The sequence below is a fragment of the Strix uralensis genome, chromosome 4, assembly GCF_047716275.1.
Source record: "Strix uralensis isolate ZFMK-TIS-50842 chromosome 4, bStrUra1, whole genome shotgun sequence".
Classification (NCBI taxonomy): domain Eukaryota; kingdom Metazoa; phylum Chordata; class Aves; order Strigiformes; family Strigidae; genus Strix; species Strix uralensis.
The window spans coordinates 129,544,968-129,565,297 of NC_133975.1; the positions used below are offsets into that span (position 1 = coordinate 129,544,968).

Genomic DNA, 20,330 nt, shown 5'->3' on the forward strand with positions numbered 1-20,330 from the left:
TGTGAACTAGCTGAAGCTAACTTGTTTATAGCTTTCCAGTTTTTAATGTAGTGTTTGTGAATTCCCTACAAGAGTAAAATTAGTAGCATAAGATTTAAAAAAAAAACCACAGTAATAATCATAAATATGTTAACATACCTTTGGAAGATACTTGCTTAAGCAAGGATGTATACCTGTGAAAATATGGTTTTATTATTTTAATCAGAGAAAGGCAGCCAAGCATGTTTTATTTATGGTGAGTCTCAAAGTATCTATTTTCAGGCCATTACTTCTTGCATGGAAAACACCAATATGTCAAGATGCTTTCTAAAGTATGTGTTGCATCTGCACCCAAGTGATTTTTTTTCTCTTTAAAAAATCATAAATTTTAGTTGTTACCATGTGTTCCAATGTATAGATTTAAGTAATTGTTGCTCTGGGGTCAATATTTCAACATCCATTCATACTGGAATGGAGAAGAATTCTTTCCCTGTTCAGATGAGGATTTATTACTTCAGTTGGTGTTAATTTAGCAGATGAGTAGGGGGACTTGCCATCTAATAAAATAGCTCAAAATACTTCTTTAAAAAAAAACAAAACACAGAAGGAGAAAAAAACCCAACACCTTTATAGCAGACCAGATAAGCACGTATATATGCTGGGGTTTTGCGTGTGAGCATAGTCACATTGCTTGGCAATTACACCACAGTTTTTCCTTAGAATTTATAATATCAAACTATTGATCAAAATCAGTGGGACATGTTGTATAGTGCCATTTGCTGTAGATGAGATGGGTTGCACTGGGAATTGTTCTGCTGGTGTGTTTTAGTGCCTCCACGTTTCTTGTGATCAGGAGATCAGTGTGACATTGCTGCTGTAAAATAATGAAAGAGAGAATAATTGCACCTCTGACAGTATTTGGATAATAACACTGAACTGGATTGCCTTAAAGTTTAGTGGAAGGCAAAAATTTAAATATTTTCATAACTGCATAGTTTGTAATCTGCAGAACTCCAGTCAGTAGTTTGTAAGGTTAGTGTGCAATGCAGTATGTTGTGGTGGATGAGCACACCTGAAACACTGAGAAACAATTGCTACATACTTGACTGGACATCAGTGAGGTGGCAGTTAACCAAAATTTGTTGAAACAGAGCTTTTGTGCACTTCTACCAGAATGTATTTTGCAAGGCATAAGGAAGCTGCGCACAGAATTGCGGTTTGTTTTTCTAACGTACCTGAGTGCTTTTGAATGTTTGTCCATAATTGTTCTAGCAGAAGTTTGGGACTATTCTGCCGGAGGCTGGACCATGTCTGGACAACCTCAAATGATATGGGGGGAACCCTCCAGATCTGAGTAAAATCAGGTTTTGCATTTCACAAAATTTTGGATAACAACACAAAGCTGTCACAGCTTTTAGGAGGGGAGACTTGAAGCTTTTCCCAAAAGCTTTGGCAGAATTGCTAAGCTGCACTGTTTTTTTCCAAACTCATATATCTAGCTTTAGAAAGGAGAATTTTAGTTAAAAATATCCTCTGTGTCAGTTTGCCTGTGAATAGCTTTAGTAAGACCTGGACCCTTTTGAACAGGAAGAAACCCTGTAGCTGTAATATTCGAAGAGGGGGATGTCAACAGCTTTAACAATTATTAGTTCATAATGTTTACAGCTGCTACTGATGTGTTTGGATGGTTTTTTTCCTGCACTATTAGGACCAGGTTTTTTGCAAGTTCCTTCACTTAAAGTAATTGTTGCTGTGTAGAATTCTGTGCTTTATTCATACGACGTTTCTATGCTTTTACTGCTTTTAAGCCTAGCAGCTTTAGATTGCTGCCTCAGTGGTTTCCTGTTAAACTTACTGTTTCTGAATTCATCTGAGCTGACCATCATCCTCCTTCATGCAGGGGAAGTTAAGATGACTTGGCAATACCAAAGAATAGTTAGCATTTCCAAAGACTATTCATTTAGATTTTAGGTCCTTAGATTTTCTTGTGCTGGTAATTGTCTGATTTTGTTCAGACAGGTGGTTTTCTTTTGTTTTGGTTATTCAGGGACTCCAGGACTGTTAATGTGTTTACTGAATTTTTATCTTCTTGATAATCTAGAAATTCGGTGTGGCTGAAGTTGGGCTCACAAATAAGTGTCCTTAGAGGCGTGTTGTGTGGGGAGAGTGGTTTTGTGCTTTGCAAGGCTAGGTCGGTTCAGGCTTTAAATCAACCCTGATTTATGCAGATCCTTGTGCTGATTTTTTTTTTTTTTTCCCCTCTCATCACGGGAAGGACACTCTGCTCTATTTAAACCTTGGCCATCTCATTGGACGAGAGACTAGGAGATGAGGAGTGCAATCAAACCAGGATTTAAAAGTAGAGATGCTGATCAGTTGTATTTTTTGACTGTTCGGTCATGCCGTTAGTAACTGCTCTGGAAGAAAGGGTGTGAAGGATGCTCTCTTTCTTGCTTTCCTTTCCTTCATCAGAAAGTAGGTGTCAGTTACGGAAAAGTGTTTTGACTGTCTGCTTCAAAAATTTGGTACGTTGATCTGCTTTTTTAGTAGCGTGATGGGCTTTTCCTGGGAAAAACATGAGAAAGAATTCATTATCTGTGTGGAAAATGTTTTGGCAAGGCATTGTCTTTCATACTCCTTCCTCAGTGAAGTGTGTTTCTCTCTCACTGTGCAGCTGATATGGCTGAATTAAAAACATAGAAGGCGTTTTGCCCAAAGCCACCATGACACCTCTCTGCAGCCCTCAGGAGCTGCTGCTGATGGCTGAAATTCATCTCTGTGCTTGTTCCACCAGACATGTCTACCTTCAGCTCTCCTGCACAGCTTAAATCCCGCTAGTGAGCTACGTCCAAACGGGGCGACAGCTACACGGGGAGATTAAGAACAAACTTTGTCAATACTTTTTCCTTTTTATCTGTATTGTCACCTCCGGTGGCAACCTCCTGGAGGAGATTTGGGCGGCTCCTGTCTTCATCTTGCAGCTACCTGCTGTGTACTGCTGCCTTTGTTTTAAAGGGGGATGAAACACAAGACAGGAGTCACGCAGAGTTGTCTATGTGGGATCTCTGTTTAGTGCTGATGCTGTGTTGGTATAGAAAGTGCTCATCAAATGGAGAAGCTTAGGCGATTACTGTCTCAGGTGTTGGTAGTGATTTAGGTTAAACTGTCTCATTTCTGTTGAAGGAGAACAGAGGAGCATTAATATATTCAAGGAAAGTGTCTCAACTAGGGGGTTAAGCTTATTAAACTGCTTTCGGACTGGTAGAAGTACAGATGGGAGATTAAAGTCATCATGGCTTTAGTTGTAGCAGTCATTAAAAGGGGTTTGCTTTGAAAATAGGGGGGAAAGAAAACCATGTTGAAACTCTGGGCTTTGCCTCAGAAATAAAAACCCCTCTGATGCTTGGAACTGGGAAGCAGCTGCTGGAAACCCAGCACTGCTGCCCCTCGGTCAGATTTAGTTTGTCGCACTCATCTTCAAAAATGCTAATGCTATTGGGAGCCAAGATTCATGGAAAGAAAGGAAAATACAACACTTCCTCTGTTTGGTTGCTGAATGTTTCTGATAGAATGCATGGTTATTTTACTAACTTGTATAATTTCATGGTGGTTTTCACTTTCTGCTGATCAGCCTTTCACACAGCACTACTAAAGTAGCGTTTTTAAAAGAATAGAATATACCATTGTCCCCATCTCCCCTGAACAACAAAGAGCGTCAGATAGACTTGCTTCTGAGGTACTTCAAAGTTTCTCACATCACTTCAGAGAAGTGCATCAATCTTCGTGTTCAAATGTGCTTCAAAAAGGAAAAGTATTTTAAAAGGACAGTTAGCCTGTCCATCTGCTACTACAAGTTAAAATGCTAATAAATGATCCTATTTCTCACTCTGAGAGCTATCAAGCCTTCCAATTTGATACGTGAAATTAAAATAGAATTCTGACTTTTCAAGCAATAGTTTTAATAGTTTTCTATGTGTTTAAAAGCACTGAATTATCTTCCTTACACACTGGTCTAAAGTGTTGATTTAAGTGGATTCAGGGTTTCAAGGCAGTGGTAAAATTTTTAATTTTCAGTCACATTCTACCCCAAACCCCCCAGAGTTAACTAACAGATATCTTTCAATTGAATTTAGGTGGTTTATGTTAAGCCCATAGTGTAATACATTTAAAGTTTTTTAAACTCTTTTGAGCATGTAATGCACAGAATTTTTCATTATATGAGAGTTTAAGCACTTTATAACAAAAGCATGAGGTTGAGGTGATTACCTGTGTTAGTAAGCATGCATTGCATACTTGAAATGCAAGAAATGTGTCGTTGCTGGATGCATGGGCTTTATTTGATAAGAATCCCAACAGTAGTCTTCACAGGAACTTGTTCCTTTTTTCTTTTTTATAGGATGCGAGATACTGCAAGAAAAATAGAAGAAAAATATTTTTCCAATCTTGCAACTCATGTTGAATTTCTTCCGGTTGAATGGAGATCAAAACTTACCCTTGATGGAGGTACATTACTTGGTTCTTTTACTGTTCCAGTTGCTGCAGTCTGCAAAATTGTCCCCAGAAGTTTCATACCGTGTTCACAGAATCGCAGAATCACAGAATCAACTAGGTTGGAAAGGACCTTGAAGATCATCTAGTCCAACCATTAACCTAGCACTGCCAGTTCCCATCTACACCATATCTCTCAGCGCTATGTCGACCCTACTCTTAAACCCCTCCAGGGATGGGGACTCTACCACCTGCCTTGACTCTGCACATGCCTTGTTTGGATTTTATCATTCTCCTGCAGGTAACTCAAGTCTCTCTCGTTTTGTTTTTTTAGACACTGTGGATTCCATTACTCCAGATAAAGTACGAGGTTTAAGGGATATGCTGAACAGCAGCGCGATGGATATCATGTATTATACAAGTCCTCTTTACAGAGATGAAGTAAGTGTGTTTTTATGCAAGTTTTACTAGAGCAGGGCATAGAGGCTGAAACAAACTGGACTTAGGAATGTAAGCAAAGCTTCCTTCTGAGAGATCCTGCATGAAGAATACTAACACTTTGCTACTATGTAATGGTCATCCAGAGTAATCAAAATACAGAGTTTTAAGAGTGATAGGAGTAGAGAAACAGCAAAAAGTACAATCAGTGTAATTATTTAGAGCAGAGCTGAGATGGGTCTGTAACAGCAGCTTGGAAATGGGAAGGTTTTTTACAGTATTTCATGCCATCTGTATATTCAGAGCAATGGGACTCCACAGAGCTGAGATTCTTCTTACCTCTTGCAAAATCTGTGGATGCTTGTCATTTCATTTTTGTCAGTTCTGCAGGCGGATGGGATGACAGCATGTGCAAACATGCCCAAGCCAGTTTTAATGCATTTGTGTACACTTGCCTTGCAGAAAAGAAAGATGACCCTCAGTTACCTGTTCGTTAGGGGAGTGTTCGTATCCTGGGCGCTCCCATCTTACCTTGCCACAGGTCTGTAGGTACATGTGTGCTTTAATCTGTGTAGCTGTAGAGTGAGCCCGTTAATCAGAGGGGAAAAGCCTTGAATATATGATAAAGTAGCCTGTAAAACACGTACAGTGCATCACTATGCTTTCAAATACGCTATGCTTTCATCATATGCTGTCAAAGTTACGTCTTAAGATAATGCTTCTGCAAAAGTTTCTTGCACAGAACTTTTCAGGATGGGTGGGTTTGGTCTTGCCATGCCACTTCAAGGCAGTGCATATAACAAATGTCACACAGGGAAGAATAAAATCTGAAGTGCCATGTAGGACCTGTCCTGCAAACCATTGTCAGTAGAGCCAAAAAGTCGTCTTATATTATAACTTCTAGTCTTGGTCTTTACCTTTTTTCCCTGCTGAGAGGACAAACATGCACAAGAAGATAATCTGTTTATTCTCTGATTCGTGGTGCAGTCCAGAATATCAAATTTCAGTCTCATGTAGTGTAGGAACACATGTAGAACAGACTAGAAATAAATACAGAACTTCTGGAAATCCTTTCTTTGCTTTAGATGGGCTCTGTTAGACATGAAATCTGTTTACAACTAATGACAATTTGCTGTGCAATAGGAGCTGGTGCTCATGCATTGCTTTATACTCGATGAGGGCAACAAGGCTGCTCTGGCATTTGGTAGAATAAATGGCAAACTGAAACATGAAGAGGGAATTCTGTATTTTACCAAATGAAAATGCCTTATGTTGAGTTTTGAATTACAAGTAGTGTTTTTGGGTAGACTGCCCATTTTGTTAAAGAACAAATGGTGGCAGTCCAAATAGTTTTGTGTAAAATCAGGGAAATGCAAGGAGTGAACAAATGTGGGATGTTCCTTACCCCCATAAGCACAGTCTGTCTGGCTCATGCCATCTCCTTTGATAAGCTGTATCCTAAAGAAAAATGTCAAAGGATATATGTATTTAAGAAGCTGCTAATGCAGTCTTTTTTTTGGTGACAGAAACGCTTTTCTTTCAGGATTGTGTGTCAAGATCTTGAACACCTGAGTGTGTAACCAGCTGGCATTAGCCTTGGGACAAAGTCTCCTTTGTGTGTCACACTTCTGAAAACCCCTGTGGGGACGTTTTAGGATTAGTTTCTACAGGAATTGTAGTTTTTTTTCTGTATTGACTACATTATGTATGGAGCAATGATAATCTTCTTGCAGCCTTGGTGCTCTGTGCGTGGTTAGACTGGGGCAGGGTGAGAGGAGAGAGACTTTCAAAGCTTACGTAGGAATTTGATGCTGCCTTTTATTAAAATTAGGTATGTTTGTCCTTTAGACTGGCAACATAATTTTAAAACATAAACTACCTAATAATAGTTCTTTTCCTGATAGCAGCAGTGATGGTGAGATTGCTAAGAGCCTTTTAAGCTTCCAACACTAGCAATAGGTGTAGCAAAAGCTGTACCTCTCTTGTTGCTCAGTCATGCAGAGTTCATTGTTCAGGGCTTCTGGGTTCTCCACTGCGTATCAGGCTTCTCTGTTACGGAACTGAAGCCAGCATGAACTTTGTAACAAGCGATGAAAACTTCTCCAGCAGCTTTAAAATAGATTCTTTTTAAACTGCATTAGACACTCAGCATGTCTGTGGGCATCTTATGGGAAATGGATTAGTGAGTAAAGTTCAGGTATGCTGGCCAACAATGCATGAAAAATTTAATTCATTGCTCAGTAGAACTGTAGTTTTGCAGGTATATCACCATCCCTCACATACAATAATTGACAAATAAAATGGGTGTGCTGTGGCTGTGCTTAGATCTGATTACAAAAGACTACATTTTCATCACTGAATCAAGGGAGTTTTCTTGAAATATTTGCAACAAGTTGATCATTACCTTACCATATTCAGACTGCATGGATAAATCTTACAACTTGCTCAAAAGCAAAGTTGTACGATTTGTATTGTCCAAAAAACAAAATGCTATTACAAATGAAATGTTAAAAACTTGAAGAACAGGTTTCTGAAATGCATCTTTCATGTTGCAGCCAAAATGTTTGGGATGCAGGTTTTTTTCTTGTTCATTCAGCTACAGAGCTCGTGTTCTGCCAGTGAGTTGTCAGGGGTGTGACTTCTTGTTTGATTCAGCTCATTTGGTTAGAAGTTGTATAAAGCTCATAGTCATTAAATGTTTTTTGCAGACTTTTTCACCTTTTATTTTGCCTTTACCTACAGAAAGGAGACTTGGTTTGGGATTTAGGGGGTTTTTTTGGTTACTCTTCCTTATCCCAGTTTATTTTCTGTGACCTAACTTGACAGAGTTTAAGCACAATAGTATCAAGTTGAGCATTCTTCTGGAAAAACAGTTGGGTATTTTCCCATGTTCATTGTGGAGCTGTTTTGTGGCACTTTGCCCTGAGTGCTCAGAAATGAGCCTTGTCTTCAAGTATTCACATGGTCACATGTTGCTCACAATTAGTATTCCTGCTCGCCACTTCATCACGCCAACCCAATTCTTTGTGTACTGTGGACGCTCCTAATGCTTTCCATCCAGAAAGCCTAAAAGTATCTCAAAAGGAGCTAATTAAACTTTGCTGTGCTCCTGTGAAATAAATTGAGCAGTGCAGCAAGTTCAGCCTAGAGAAGAGTAAAGCCACTGTTCACCTGACAACACTCAACAGTACTTTGATAATGAATTTTCTTTCTACTTCTAAGGATTTTCCCCACATCTAGAACTAACGTCACGGCTTCTTTAAAGCTCTTGACCACCCTTTAAACAACTTAAGGGATTTGCAAGTGGGTAGCCACTATCTTCTTTTAGGGGGAGGAAACCTTGTCATATTGTCTTTCACGTGAGGTAGCAGAGAGCTGTTTCAGATGCAGATGGATTGCTCTGCGAAGCGTTACGGGAGTGTGGTGGATGACCTCCTCTCTGATTTCAGGTATTGTTTCTTCTGTGGAATGGTAGGAGAATATCCAAAAGGTGCCGCTGACTTCTGACATGCAATGTGATACCAGACAGGTATTAATAATTCAGTACAGCCCTATGAACATCTCAGCCTGGTCTCAGAGTTCACTCTGGACGATGTCTGCGGCCAACAGATTCAGCTGTGGTGTTTGTGCGTGGCTGCAGGTGAATTGTGCTGTGCAGTCCTCACCTGTACAATGATCCCCAGGGAGTAAAACAGAATCCCTCTTTAAACATTACACAGATAATAAGGAAAAGCAATAAATTGATATTTTGATGCACACATGTCTATTTCTAAATGACCAATCATTTCACATTTTAATTCTGACCTTGCTAGTCCCATCTATGGTAACGTAATCTTGGGTTTCAATGTCTTCAGTGGCTGACTTCGTTTCACATCTGTGTCACTGTAGCTTCATATTTCTTTAATAATAAATGACTGTAGCAGAGATTAAAAAGACTAATTGATGCATAGTAAATTTAGTGTTGTCACCTTCATTATATTGTTAAGTGCTTATTTTACTGATCTTCACTGTACTTACTTGCAGGCTAATTGTAATTCTGTAAATTATTGATATCTGTCTTGGCAGAAAATGCCTTTAGTACAGAATAAAGATTATTTACATCCGTCATCCCAAGCTCTCTAAAGATTTGGTGCAAATATTGCAGTAGCCTCAGAAGATTAGTAGGAGATGTTTATGGATTACTTCCGCCACAGCTGAAGTGCAGGGAAACGTGGTGGTTATTGAACATTTCTCACCAGCTGAGGAGAGGAAACGAAGAAGCCGGAGTCTGGGACGTGGTGGCTGTGGGCTTGGGGTTGGAGGTGCATTACAGGCTTTAGGAGGCCAGGGGGAATGCAGTGTAATGCAGCTAACCTAGCATTGCTCCCTTGGGCAAACTCCACTGTCCAGCTTGAAACAGCTTGATGGTTTGCTATTATACACATATTAAAAAGGAGAATTAATGACTATGCTCTTGAAATTCAGGACAAGTATTAACTTCTACTAGAGCATCCCTCTTTGATATGAGGTTTTGCAATGGAAATGTCCTTCTCCTATGCGCTCCTTTCAGCAATAAAAGGCAGTTGTTTTATGTGTGTTTGAAAACAAGAGGGATGTGAAGGAGGAAATTTTTAGCTGAGACTATTTCAACACTGGTTTCAACTCTGTTGAACATCATAGACAAGGAGCTGCTTGGCAGCACTTTCATGGCTTGCTTAATTCATTTGATTGTCCTTGAATGTATACTCAACTTTATCAAGTGATTGGTTACTGGTTCTGCCTGAACCTAAACCTAGTCTTGAACACAGTGACTTGGTTAGAAATGGGTCAGACTCTGCTTTTCAACAGAGAGATGGGCACTGAGAGAGAGACTCGGGTCTGAGCAGATCCTTTTTCTGTAACGTCACTAAGACACGCAGCCGTTCCTGTCTGTTCACACAGCTTGTTCTGGCCTCTCATCTGTTGTTGTGACAATCTCCTGGCATACATCAGTGATGCAGTCAGGAAGTGTGACAACTGTTGTATTCTGAAGGGTCAACAGTCTCACCATCTCTGCATTGTGTGCTGGCACGTTCTCCTGGTTCACGTGAAGCAAACACTCCTTGTCTTTGCTTTCATGGTCCTTTACAATCCATCCTTGAACTGCAGATCTTTTGTTGGCTTTTAAGGACCTTCTTCTACCTCCAGTTGGCTCACGCACCTTCTTACTGCCTGGTTGCTGAATTTCAAACGAGTTTGCACTTTCTCCTGAAGTTCTCTTGACATTTGGAGGGAGCTGCTTGCATAACTCACTGTTCCTCAGATCTCCTTAAAATTCCTTTCCCACGAAGCCTACAAAAACAGACATGCTATTCAAGCTGGAGGGGTACAGAGGTCAGGTTTCCTGCACTCCCTTTTCATATGTAGCTAATCTTATTTTTTTTCTCTTGGGCTTCAAGCTGTTCATTTGAGTAGATTGTCCAGTGGGTGAGGGTCCTGCGGCGACGGCAGAGAGAAAGGAGCTCTGAAAGTTACAGCAAGGGGGTGGTCAGAGCTGAGAGCAGTCTCAGAAGAGGACAATCAGCATAGCCCAAGGGGAGAACAAGTGTTTTTGTTGGATTTGACAGATCAAAGAGGTTGGGACTGGAGTGCTATAGCCTAGTTTTGGCAGCAAGCAGGTCACTGAGGATTTGAGCAAGAGCTCCGTGTTACTTCTGTACTCAGGGTGCCAGCAGGGGTTTTGTACTCCTTGTTTTCTTGAAAAAAAACCCTTCATTTCCTGGATATTGAGGGGAAAATGTAATTTTCTACCCCAGAACTTTTGGCATGTACTGAAAAGCCCCTTCAACCCCAGCAATCTGCCCGCTAGAATGAGCTGGGGGTGAAGTTCTTCCTCCTGCCTGGATCTCCTTGGTGTGGGTCCAGGAGGTGTTTGTCCACCACGCACCCAGCCGACTTCCTTTTGCTTTGTAAGAAACAGGCATGCTTATTTATGCTGGTGTCTTGCAAGGCTTCTTTTGCGTCAGAGGAGGAACAAACAGCTGTTTTGGATGCTGGTACCAGGGATTTAGAGGTTTGTTTTTTTCCAGCTCAGCACAGGATGCTGTTAATGTTCTGCACAAAAGGGCTTCAGCTGAGACAGGCAGCAGCTCTGGGTGTTTCACTGCTTACGTGGTTACTTGCTCCCCATCAAGATCCAGCAGTTCAGGCTTACCCAATACCCAAGAGGTAATTAGAGACATGATCCTTCTGCCTCTTTTATCAGCCTTGCCACAGCTCCTTCTTCTGCCTGAGATGACAGTAGCGTGTCTCATCTGCATCAGCCTCCCATCTTGTCTTTATAAAACACAGGCCCTTGCCACCAGGATTCCTGAACAGGTGGAATGGGCTGTTATTTTGTTGACTTCTTGGAAGCCGTATATGCCAAGCAGGCGTAGAAGTAGAAGGCAGAGGGGATTTTTGGCCTGATCAAATCCAGAAACCTGTTCCTCGGTCGACAGTCTGGTTTCTGGCTTCCCCTTGAATTACACAGCTGACCCGCTGGCTCTCTGTGAATGTGCAGAAAGACCATTCCTTGGTCTGCCTTTAATTTGGTTTGTGAAGGGCATAGAGCATTTAACCTCAGTTTGTCAGAATATAGGCTGATGACTTCTGAGCAACTTGATCCTGCAGGCTTGAGTTCCCCACATGGAAGATTTATTGGCAAAACTTCAGTTGATAAAGGGAGCTTCAGGCGACTAGTAATCAATCTCCTTCTCATGAAGCAAAAAATGAAACACGTTCCCAGAAGAGCTTCGCAGAGAAACAGCAGTGTAGCACATCTGCTCAGTTGTCCGGTGGCGTTTTTTCTCCATTCACCTTGTTTTGCTGAGATCTTTGACTGATGGAAGTCAAGTCTCTCCCTTGCCCTTTGGGACCAGACTAGAATATGTAGGAAACACATCGATTTCTTGCACGCTGCTCTGTCAAACTGTATCATAGGCTGTGTCTCGAGTGCCTGTGCTTCTGCTGGTATTGAGCAGGTCTGAAAATTTAATAGTATGTGAGGGCAGCCTGAGAATTGTGTGGTGCTTCATGTCCCTGATTATGACTTGCCATAAAATCAGTCCTGGAAATTTGATTGTATTAAAGGCTTAAGTCATTGCAAAGTCCTGCTTTATTTGTACATCTACAAGGCTTGTAGCATTTTAATCCTGCACTAAACTTTTGCACTGAAACAATTGGTCTGCAAAAGGTGCTTAGGAAATTTTTCCTGAAAAATCAGAACAGGGAGAAAGGACTTTTCAGGGGAAGAAAATAGGAACACTGGAAAATTTTCTGTACCTTTCTTTCAAATATTGAAGTGTCCTCAGGCTGATGCTGAATTAATGCTGTGGTACAAAGATCAGCTGGGAGGAAGGTATTTGATATGGCTATTTTTTTTTAAGAAATAGGAAGTGTTCTACAGATGTTTGATCTGTTCAGTAACAGACACGTAAGCGTGCTGCGTTTCACTGGTCCTCCTGGAAGAGCTGAGGGTAATGGAGCAGAGCAGAGCAGCCAGCAGATTAGCAGTCAGAGCAGCAAGCAGCGTTGGTGGGAGCAGCTGCACAGGAAAAAAAAATTCAACTCAATCAACTGCTTGCCACATTTATTCTTTTGTGAGATATTCGAGCTTGTTTAGTCTGTGGGAGAAGCCTTAGGAGATGGTAATATGGGTCGGGCAGTAACTCAAGGAAACTCTAGGCTTTTTGTGGGGAAAACCTTGCTGAAAGCCCTGCTGGGGGGGCTGAAGAAACAGCGCTTTGTGAATGTTCGGTCCCACTGGTCCCCAGTATAATCTGGGAACTGGGAGAGAGGAGGCAAGAGGGTTGATGGAAAGAGAGAAGGGTCTGGTCATGTTGCATTTCACTGTTGACTTTTTTTTTTTTCTTGGATGATTCCTGCTTTCCTGTTTTCAGGCAGAAACAGCAGGTGCTTCCTAAGCACATAATAGATCCCATGGACTGGCAGACGGTGAGGCTTGGGGTTGGCAGAAGCACCGGGGAAACCAGCGGGGAAAGGGCTCCCTTTATCAGGAGGTCTTTGGATGTAGGTGCTGTGAGAGCAGGAGAAGCTGTCAGCAAGCTCTGGGTCAGGAAAAAGACAAGCTGTGGTTAAAAAAAAAAATACTTCAGCTCTTAAAGTTGGTTTTAATTACAATGATGCTGTTTAGGAGAGAAAATTTGCTAGGTAGTTCTATTTTTCATGTTTAATTCCAATGAAAAAAGTCAGTTTTTCACAAATATAAAGACAACTGGTGTTTATAGAAGGTATTATTATATGGAGTGTTAGGATATATATCAAGCTGTAACTACACAAGAGATTTGAAAGCACTTCATGTTACCCTTGCTGGACTAAAGCCCTTTTCAAACCAAGCTTTTCTTTTACAAGTTAGAATACTGTACGCTTTTTAAGACTAAGAAAGCAAATCAGGATTAAATATTATCTTCATATACTGCTTAACCAAATAATTTTTTAGCTGGGACTTAAAGTGAGTATGTTTTTTCTTCTCCTTTTTTTTTTCTTTACTCTATACTAAAAGTTTCCGTTTCTAATCTTAGTGCTGATACAGAACTGTTGGCAAGATACAGACATCCATAAGCACTCGCTGCAGGTGGAGGGCTTCTGTTTTTGTCATAGCAGCAAACCAGACCATTCATAGTGCCTGCAAATCTGGAGGCTTTACTACAGCAGACCTTCTACTCTACAATTAAGCTAGGTAACCAGTGACTTGGAGTTTGGAAACAATCTCGATCAGATGATTTAGTTGAATTAAGTGCTTGGACTCTGGTCTGCAAACTTCCAAATACACAGCTGTTTGGAAATCCATGCAGTTTCTTAGTTGCTATTCATGTTTTTGCCTAACTTCTCAGTAACAGCATGTTTTTTAAGGAGCAGGACAGTTAAAAACAGGGTTGGACTTGGTGTCCAACCAGAACTTCCCAAGAATATTCTGTCTTATGCCCCCAGACTGCAAGAGAACAAGGCCTTTGTAATGAAATGCCATGATGCCAGAAGCTTAGTTACCCGTTCTGTGCCTATGGGCTGTGGGGGAGACTGACATGATATCATTCTTCCTGGAAGATATCTGCTTTTCCAGGGAAATAAGCTGTGCAGGAATAGGGTACAGGAGAGTAGGGTACAGGGCTGTTGAGCAAGTTGGGCAGGACATTGGGAGTGACAGCTTTTATGCAACAAGAAACCAAGGGAAGTGGTTGAGTTGCTGTGCATCTTACTTTTCCCACCACGGAAGAAATTTGGGGATGCTGAGATATATTAATACAGCTTATTTAGGATTTTTTTTTAAAACAAGATGACATTACTTCTCTCCCTGCTGTACTGACAGGGATGCTGGAAGCTGTGATGAGTCCAGCACTGGTTTGCTTGGCATTTTTTACACTGCCAACTCTGAAATCTGAAGGCAGTGCTCCATCCAGAGTGTCTGCTCTATGGCTGGGGGTCCCGGGCTCCCTGCTGAGCTCCCTGATGGCAACGTTGGCTCCGTTGGAGGGCACCAGAGCAGCCAGCCACGCAAACTGCTGGATATCAGCATTCCCTCAGTTCACTGAGCTCCTGGCAGGAATCCCAAAACACTTTGATTTCAACACGTCTCTGCTGTTTTGTTTTGGGTTTTAATCAAAACCTTTTTAAATTGAGAAAATGCCAGCCAGCCAAAACTAGTCCTGATTTCTATTTTCAGCTCCAACTCTTGCTAAAACCTCTGCCTCTTTGTTCATGTGCGAAAGTCTGAATAGAGCCAAATGCAAGAATAGGCAGCATCACAGTCAAAAATACTTGAAAATGTACTATTATTTCTCCTTATTTCTCCAAGCTGTTGCAAGGCTTTGTTAATCATTTCACAGTCCTTTAGGCACAGGGTTTGATGTGTGGATTCTCGCTCAGTAAAATGTGTACCAAACACTGACAGTCCTAGTGCCACTCATATTTATATTCGGTAATGATTCAGGCTCTTGAAAAATCATGTTCAAATTACATGTTCTATAGCTTTAATTTCCTGTTGCTAACAAGTGAATGATTTGCAATTTCTTGTTTGTCCTCCTCTATGCCACAGCCTGGAAGCATTGCTCAGTTACCATGCTGAGTTTCACAAAGAAAGCTGCTGGTTTTGTATTGTCTAGTTCCTAAATCTCATGGCTTTCACCGTTTCTACTTTCTGTGAATCTGAACATTTTTATGGATATGTACCCTAGTGTAGGATTTGAAGCATATAAGCCTCTTAAGACTCAATTAACATAGGACCAATATATATTTATTGCAGTAGGACTGTAAGATTAGCCTATGATGTTTGAGAACCATGCTGCATTCCTGCTTTTCCCCCCAAAACCCTCCTAGAAACCCATAACCAGAGAACTGGTTTTCTTCGCGTTATTTCTATCGAATGTTCAAATTCTGGCTCTGCCTGTCTCATTTGTGCTTTTTCTCCTCCCAGATCTTCCTTTTGCCTGAGATGAGGCTTTTTATTCTTTAGCAGCATCATTTCATTCTGATTCCTTTGGAAGAAATTACAATAGGAGCGGTACGGTAGGAGGGGGAGTGGGACAGAAAGCTGCATCTCCTTGTAGCCAAGCAGTGGGCAGAATAATGAAAGACTTGATGAGTTCAAGTATGCTTTACAAAGATCCAAAAGCAATTTGAGGATATTTTCCCAGAACCCATTTAGGCTGTCACTGTAGTATCTGAGTATATCCATTTTAGTGGATTTATCTTCCCAGTCCCCCGCAATGAGGTAGGAATGCTGCTGCTGCTCACTTTGATAAATGGAGAAGAGAGAGTATGACTTGTCTAGGCTTATGTGCCAAGCTTGTGGCAGAGATGTGAGTTGATTCCAGATCATGTGTGGCTCAGGCTGCTTCCAGCCTCCTTAGGTTAAAAAAGGAGCTGAACCTCTGACACAGGAGAAACATTCAGTGCTGTGAAAAGGTAGAGAAACGAGCAATAAGGGAAACACAGCTGTGTTAATCCTTGCTGTTGTGCTAATGGACTGCTAGTGAAAACCAAGGACCCTTGCTATTGCTCACCTCAGAGGATGCTGGTAAGCATTTTAAGCCCAGCTGTCATTTGTTTAAGGGTTTATTTCAATTTAATGCCTTGGACTGTGTAGTGTAGCAGTTCTAGGGTTACCATGTGTCGTGTGTGGTGGTTGCTGCTGGGTCTGGAGGGGAGAGATGAACCACTGGAGTCAGTGACAGTCAACCAAGGTGTTGCTGCTGACCATAAGAGTTTACTCATCTTCCCAGCCTAAGTGAACAGACCATCATGCTCATCCTAGTTGCATGCTCGAGAGGCTGGTCAGTGCAGTACATCAACATGCATGAACAGGAGTAATAAGATGTTGATATTAAACTTTCTTTCCTTACCCTCTTGAAACAGCTGGTGAAAGGGCTGCAGCAGGAGCTGAACCGCCTATACACACTCTTCTGCTCCCGGAATCCAGAGTTTGAGGAGAAAGGAGGGAAAGTCTCAATTGTGTCCCACTCGCTGGGCTGTGTAATCACCTACGACATCATGACTGGCTGGAACCCGGTCAGGCTGTATGAACAGTTGCTGCAGAAGGAAGAGGAGGAGCTTGAAGACCGTTGGATGAGCTATGAGGAGCAACGTTTACTTGAAGAACTTTACATAACTAAACAACGGTAATACATCCACTTCTGATTATTAAAGGAGAAAGCCACGTCCCTAGATGACGCCCTTTGAGTGTTTCCAGAACCCACCATGACTGTTATCTTTTGTGATTGATGTTCTTCTGCTGGTGCTGAATGGCAGGGGGAAATGCTAAGCACAGGACTGAGCAGGCACAGGGAGCTGGCACCACTAATAGGAGCTCTGAATCCATGTCCTATGGGCAACTAGCTACTGCTCACTGACCAGATATTCAGGGAGCAGATCATAGCCAGGAAGAAAGAAGGTCAGGCCTTTAGTCCTCCAGATACTTGAGGAGAAGCACAACAAAGTAGCTTGCAGGTGGGCAGTGGGCTGTAATACTGAGCAGAACCTGAGCAGTGAAATTCCTACATTTCTAGAGGAAAATGGGAAGTTTTGTCCTAGGCTCAGCTTGGAAATTGACCTTCACCAGCTGGATAAAGGTGTTGTAATTGCTGTGATGGGGCTTATGGGGTTGCTACTTTGCTCTGGATCATTTACTAGCTGCTTCTTGCTGCCATCTAGAAGTGATGGTGCTGTTTGGAGTGCAAAGCAGCACTGCCCACTGTGACAAACAGGATCTTGTTTTCAGCACCTTGCAAGTGCTGGTAGGGATTTTCAGTGTTAGGGGACCTTGCACATCATCATGATGTGTCCACAGTGTTAAGGTGACTTCCCTGTCCTAACTTGGATATTGAGGTACTATGAGACACCTGTAGATAGAGAATCTAGTAATAGTATCTTGAGGTTCCATCTTTCCAGTGGGAAGTGAGGAAAAATCATATCAGTTATTTTGGGTTCCTTCTCGAAACCTATCTTAGTATTGGCAGTGCTTTGGAAGCGTTTATATAGCATCAGATCTCCTGCAGTGCTTGAAATCAGTATGTGTGTAATTAGGGATTGGTACAGGACATCTCTGTCAGCTGCAGGGCTGGATAAAGTATTATCTTTCTGAGGAAGGGAAGCAAGAAACCTAATGAAGTTGTCGAGTGGTAAGATGACCCTTCAGGCATATCACTAGCATATGATCAGGGAAAAATTACCATTTTCACACAGCTCCAGCTCCTTAGTCATCCTCTGAGGTGCTTCAGGTTGCATCCACGGTAATCCAAGTATCATTTGACACTGGCACTTCTCTGTAGTTAGAGTGGCTCTCCATTTTGTGAGCCATCTTAGTGCAATTCAGTCTGAAAGGATAGAAAACACACTGCTGACGTCCTGTAACTTCTGGATTTCTAGTATTGTAAAGTTGGCAAACACACAGTGGATTTCTGGAAATGCTTATGCCTGAGTAGATTGTGTTGTAGCATGTGTAAATTGTAGAATAACATACAGCATGTGAGGTTGTGTATTGGAAATCTTCGACAACAGTTCACAAGAGTCAAGAATTCCGCGTGCAGCCTTTTTTAGGACTGAATCACATTCGTTAAAGCATACAAACTTTTTTTGAAAGTACTGGGAAGTCTTTGGGAAGTTTCAGCTGCAGACCTGCTTCTTTGTGATCAGGATGGCGGAGGTTAAGCTTAGTGTATTTGTTTACATAATGCTTTTGTGGAACTTGAAGAGATGGTGTTTTCCTGCTCTAAAGCAGGCGTAGTGTTCTAGTGTTGGGATGGGGAACAGTTTTACCAGTCCATATGGTGCTTTATTTTGTAGCTGCTTCTTTAAATTCAGGCTAACTAGAAAAACAGGTGAACAACCTTTTTTTAGTGATAGTTGAAAGGGTGGGATACTGTCCTCCAGCTATTCCACTTGGGCTGTGGAGTTTCCTGTGGCTTTTGTTGGGTTTTTTTATTAAAAAACAAAACAAAAAAAACCCACCAAACAAAGCAGGTGATTTGGCTGCAAAAACACCAAGGAAACGGGAGGTGAGTCACCTACTCCTGAGGAAGGAGGGTGAGCAGATGCTTGGGGTGGTGAACAAGGAAACTGTCATGTCTTGATGGATTCCTTCTGTGGTCAGAGAAATGGTATTTCACATACTTTGATTCTTAATCAATTGGACTGCATCCAAGAAATACTGACACCATCACTCTCTCTTCCCAGCAGACAAAACTGTGTTGGACCCCACAGGAATGCCTGTTTGGATCAGAGAGGTTAAGGCTACATTTTTTATTGGATCTCAGAAAGATCTCTATTTTCTAGGTTGAGAGAGATAGAAGAGAGGTTACATGGGTTAAAGGCATCCACCATATCAAAACCACCTGTCTTAAAGTTTAAGGTATGTATGTTCAAGGGGTTTTACTGAATGTTCTACTTGCTGTAAAAATACACCTGCAATATGAGTTATTCTACTTACTTTTTTTTCCATGTCCCTAGACATGATGTTTAGAGAATAATCTTAATGTATTGGTTGAAGTGTGTGTAAAGATGTTACTGTATTCATATATTACTATTTAGTACAAATATATATGTTTATGTAAATAAACCTGTGTAAGCTGGTGAAGGGTCTGGAGCACATGTCGTATGAGGAGCGGCTGAGGGAACTGGGGTTGTTTAGTCTGGAGAAGAGGAGGCTGAGGGGAGACCTCATGGCCCTCTACAACTCCCTGAAAGGAGGTTGCAGAGAACTGAGGATGAGTCTCTTGAACCAAGTAATAAGCGACAGGACAAGAGGGAATGACCTCAAGTTGCACCAGGAAAGGTTTAGACTGGCTCTTAGGAAGTATTTCTTTGCAGAAGGGGTTGTTGGGCGTTGGAATGGGCTGCCCAGGGAGGTGGTGGAGTCCCCATCCCTGGAGGGGTTGAAGAGTCGGGTTGACCCAGCGCCGAGGGATCTGGTGGAGTTGGGATCTGTCAGTGTGAGGTTCATGGTTGGACTGGAGGAGCTTCAAGGTCTTTTCCAACCGAGATGATTCTGTGTGATTCTGTGATTACATAATATATATACATTACTTGTACATATTACACACACACGTACAACTATGTGGGAAGTTAAAAGCTGTTTGGCAAATTACATTAATCACCTATCTTTAACAATTTCACTTCTACTTTATTGACTAAACCATTTTCCTTGGGGACTACTTCTAACATGTCACATCTCTGAGAAAATCTGATTGAATTTCCTCCAGCAGTGGATTTTATAGAATCATGGAATGGTTTGGGTTGGAAGGGACCTTAATGACCATCTAGTCCAACCTCCCTGCCACGGGCAGGGACACCTTCCACTAGCCCAGGTTGCTCAAAGCCCCGTCCAACCTGGCCTTGAACCCTTCCAGGGCGGGGGCAGCCACTTCTCTGGGCAACCTGTTTCCTTCCAAATTACTCTGGTCTGACAGTTAGCACAAGTTACTTTTAGTCTTATGAAATAGATTGCTTGCTGATCAGCTGTACAAATTGCTAGGATTTCTCATCACTGGGAAAAGGCATTTTCTAGCTGCTTGATGGGATGTGCAACACCTTCTAGTTGCTTGACTATATCCTGAAATATTAAACCATAAAAGTGTGACATGATAGATGAGAACAAAACAGATTATTGTTTCTTAACTTGCCATTTTTCTTTCCTTCTGAGTTCAGAAGGACTCCTAGAAGCCAAGGTCAACCTTGAACCATAAAAAAGAGGAAACTAACCATAATTCAATTTGTCATAGCCTTCTCCTTTTCATCACTGCTTAAAAGCATGTATCACGCTATTATCTCTACCATCAAGGAAGCTGGAGTCAAGCTGATACTTCTCCAGCTCTGTGAAAGATTATTCTTCACTCAGTTGCGTTTAGACTGAAGATTTTTTGAACAGATGCTTTTAGAGGGAGTAGGAAAGGAGGGGAAAAGAAAGGGGGAAGAAA

At 41.7% G+C, this 20,330-nt stretch overlaps 1 protein-coding gene across 2 annotated transcripts in view; it reads left to right on the forward strand.

The window, feature by feature from the left end:
* The window catches only part of DDHD1 (DDHD domain containing 1), a 69,076-nt gene that overhangs the window by 38,413 nt on the left and 10,333 nt on the right, over nucleotides 1-20,330 (forward strand). For both annotated transcript variants that reach the window (XM_074869179.1, XM_074869180.1), the window contains 4 exons: nucleotides 4,376-4,482; nucleotides 4,802-4,908; nucleotides 16,276-16,538; nucleotides 18,691-18,766. In XM_074869179.1, the coding sequence (XP_074725280.1) occupies nucleotides 4,376-4,482; nucleotides 4,802-4,908; nucleotides 16,276-16,538; nucleotides 18,691-18,766 (553 nt within the window). The remainder of the gene's footprint in view (nucleotides 1-4,375; nucleotides 4,483-4,801; nucleotides 4,909-16,275; nucleotides 16,539-18,690; nucleotides 18,767-20,330) is intronic.